The sequence below is a fragment of the Zerene cesonia genome, chromosome 1, assembly GCF_012273895.1.
Source record: "Zerene cesonia ecotype Mississippi chromosome 1, Zerene_cesonia_1.1, whole genome shotgun sequence".
Lineage (NCBI taxonomy): Eukaryota > Metazoa > Arthropoda > Insecta > Lepidoptera > Pieridae > Zerene > Zerene cesonia.
Genome location: NC_052102.1, coordinates 2,598,964 through 2,600,770, shown reverse-complemented (window position 1 = coordinate 2,600,770; position 1,807 = coordinate 2,598,964). Strand labels below are relative to the sequence as shown.

The 1,807-nt window shown below is 35.0% G+C and overlaps 1 protein-coding gene across 1 annotated transcript in view; it reads right to left on the bottom strand.

The window, feature by feature from the left end:
- LOC119830521 (probable histone-lysine N-methyltransferase CG1716) overlaps positions 1–1,807 on the bottom strand; it is a 15,582-nt gene that overhangs the window by 1,418 nt on the left and 12,357 nt on the right. Inside the window, exon 19 of the mRNA XM_038353613.1 lies at positions 673–1,123. Coding sequence (XP_038209541.1) covers positions 673–1,123 — 451 coding nt within the window. The remainder of the gene's footprint in view (positions 1–672; positions 1,124–1,807) is intronic.

Below are 1,807 nucleotides of genomic sequence, written 5' to 3'. Positions count from 1 at the left end.
TATTCCTTTTCCTCGTAATTTGTGTTACTAATTGATTTAAGTTTGTATTGTTGTACATATTTAGAAAGCATTCACTTATTTTGTCGGGTTTATTTAATTGGTCAAGTGGCCATTTGATTTTTGGTAAATTAAAATCACCAGCAATGATGACTGTGTGTTCTGAGGAGGCTTTTTCGATAATATCAAAAAGTGCTATATCAGACTCTTGTACTATGTTTGATGGGGGACGGTATACACATGCCAATAAAAAGTGTAATCCTTTAAAATGTGTGTCTAGCCATAGAGCCTCCACCCGAGCATCGTAGTAATGGTTTATCACTTTGGTATTAATTTTTGTGTTATTGATTTCACAAGCAGCATATATTAGTACACCACCTCCCGGTTTACACATTCTATCTTGTCTATAAAGCGTATAGCCTGGTACATGAATTAAACTGTCGTTTATTTTATTGTGTAAATGTGTCTCTGTTATCATTATAAATGCCGGCTGATATATTTTAACTTCAATGAGGAATGAATCGAATTTTGCCATTATGGAAGCCAGGTTCGTATAAAATATTTTCAGCTCGGTTAAGGAAGCGGAGGTCGTCAGTTTTTTGTTGCGCTTATAATTTTAGGTATATTATTGATATACTTTATGGTAAGGTCTTTTTCACCTTTATCGATCCTCACTGATAATTCTTCTCGCAGTTTTTTCAATTGATCGCGTTGGTATGGGGTCATATCGGAATATATTCTGACAGGCTTAGATACCTTATTCTTATTCTTTAGTATATTTGTTGCACAGCGCTTGTTATCAAGGACAAGTTTGATTGGTCGTGGTTTTTGAAAGTCACTGTGGTTAGGTTTACCGAGGCGGATTATTGTAACTATCTCAGGCTCAGGAATCGGTATTGTGGCGAAAGTTTGAGTTATCAGCTTTTTATCATGAGCTTTCCTTTCTTCTGGAGAAGTTGCTTTTGATTCTGGTATTCCATAAAGAATGACATTACTACTTCGTTTCTTCCTTTCTTGAATTTCACCGATTACAGTATCTAAGTTAAGCACGTTTGATTGAGAAGTCTTCAGTTCCTCCACCTGCTGTTGCAAATCCGTTACCATTTTACGTAGTTCAGGAACTTGCCTTAAGCCCATTTCACAGTCATCACATAGATAAGATAACTTTGGTGCCTGAAGTCCAAAAACACGCAGTTCGGTAGCCGATAAATTGCTGCATTTATTGCATATAAGCCGCTTGCAACCTTTACAGGGAACTTTAACGCTTTTTTCATCAATCTTGGCATGACATTTAAAACACTGTGGCATGTTTTATTTTTTTCTTCTTAGAATTGGTAAAATTTATTAGATGTTGCAACACTAATATAGTAATGGCAACTCGATACTAAATATGGCAATCCAGTATTGTCTATGCTTCTAACTTCCGGTGGAGTGGTACGCTATTGACAACCAATGTCACAATTGAATATGAGTAAAAATGTAGGTAGTTAAGAAATATATTTTACAAATTTGTCAGCTTATTTTCAAGCACTTTTCACACTGTTTACTGTATTTTAGGCACAAAGTTTCACTTCTCGTTGATTTTTATTGTTATGTCCGTTAATATAATGTTTATCTCCAAATCCAAAACACTTTTAACTTCGATCGATCACTATTACGCACAGAAATTTATTTATTGTCGGGAACTTCGAAATACGATGATTCTCAAGTGACAACCGATGACATATGTCCTCTGTCTATGTGTTTGTATGCTTTATAACCAATAATGCATACATCCTGAAGTGTATCAAAGATTTTTGTATCAAAGCAT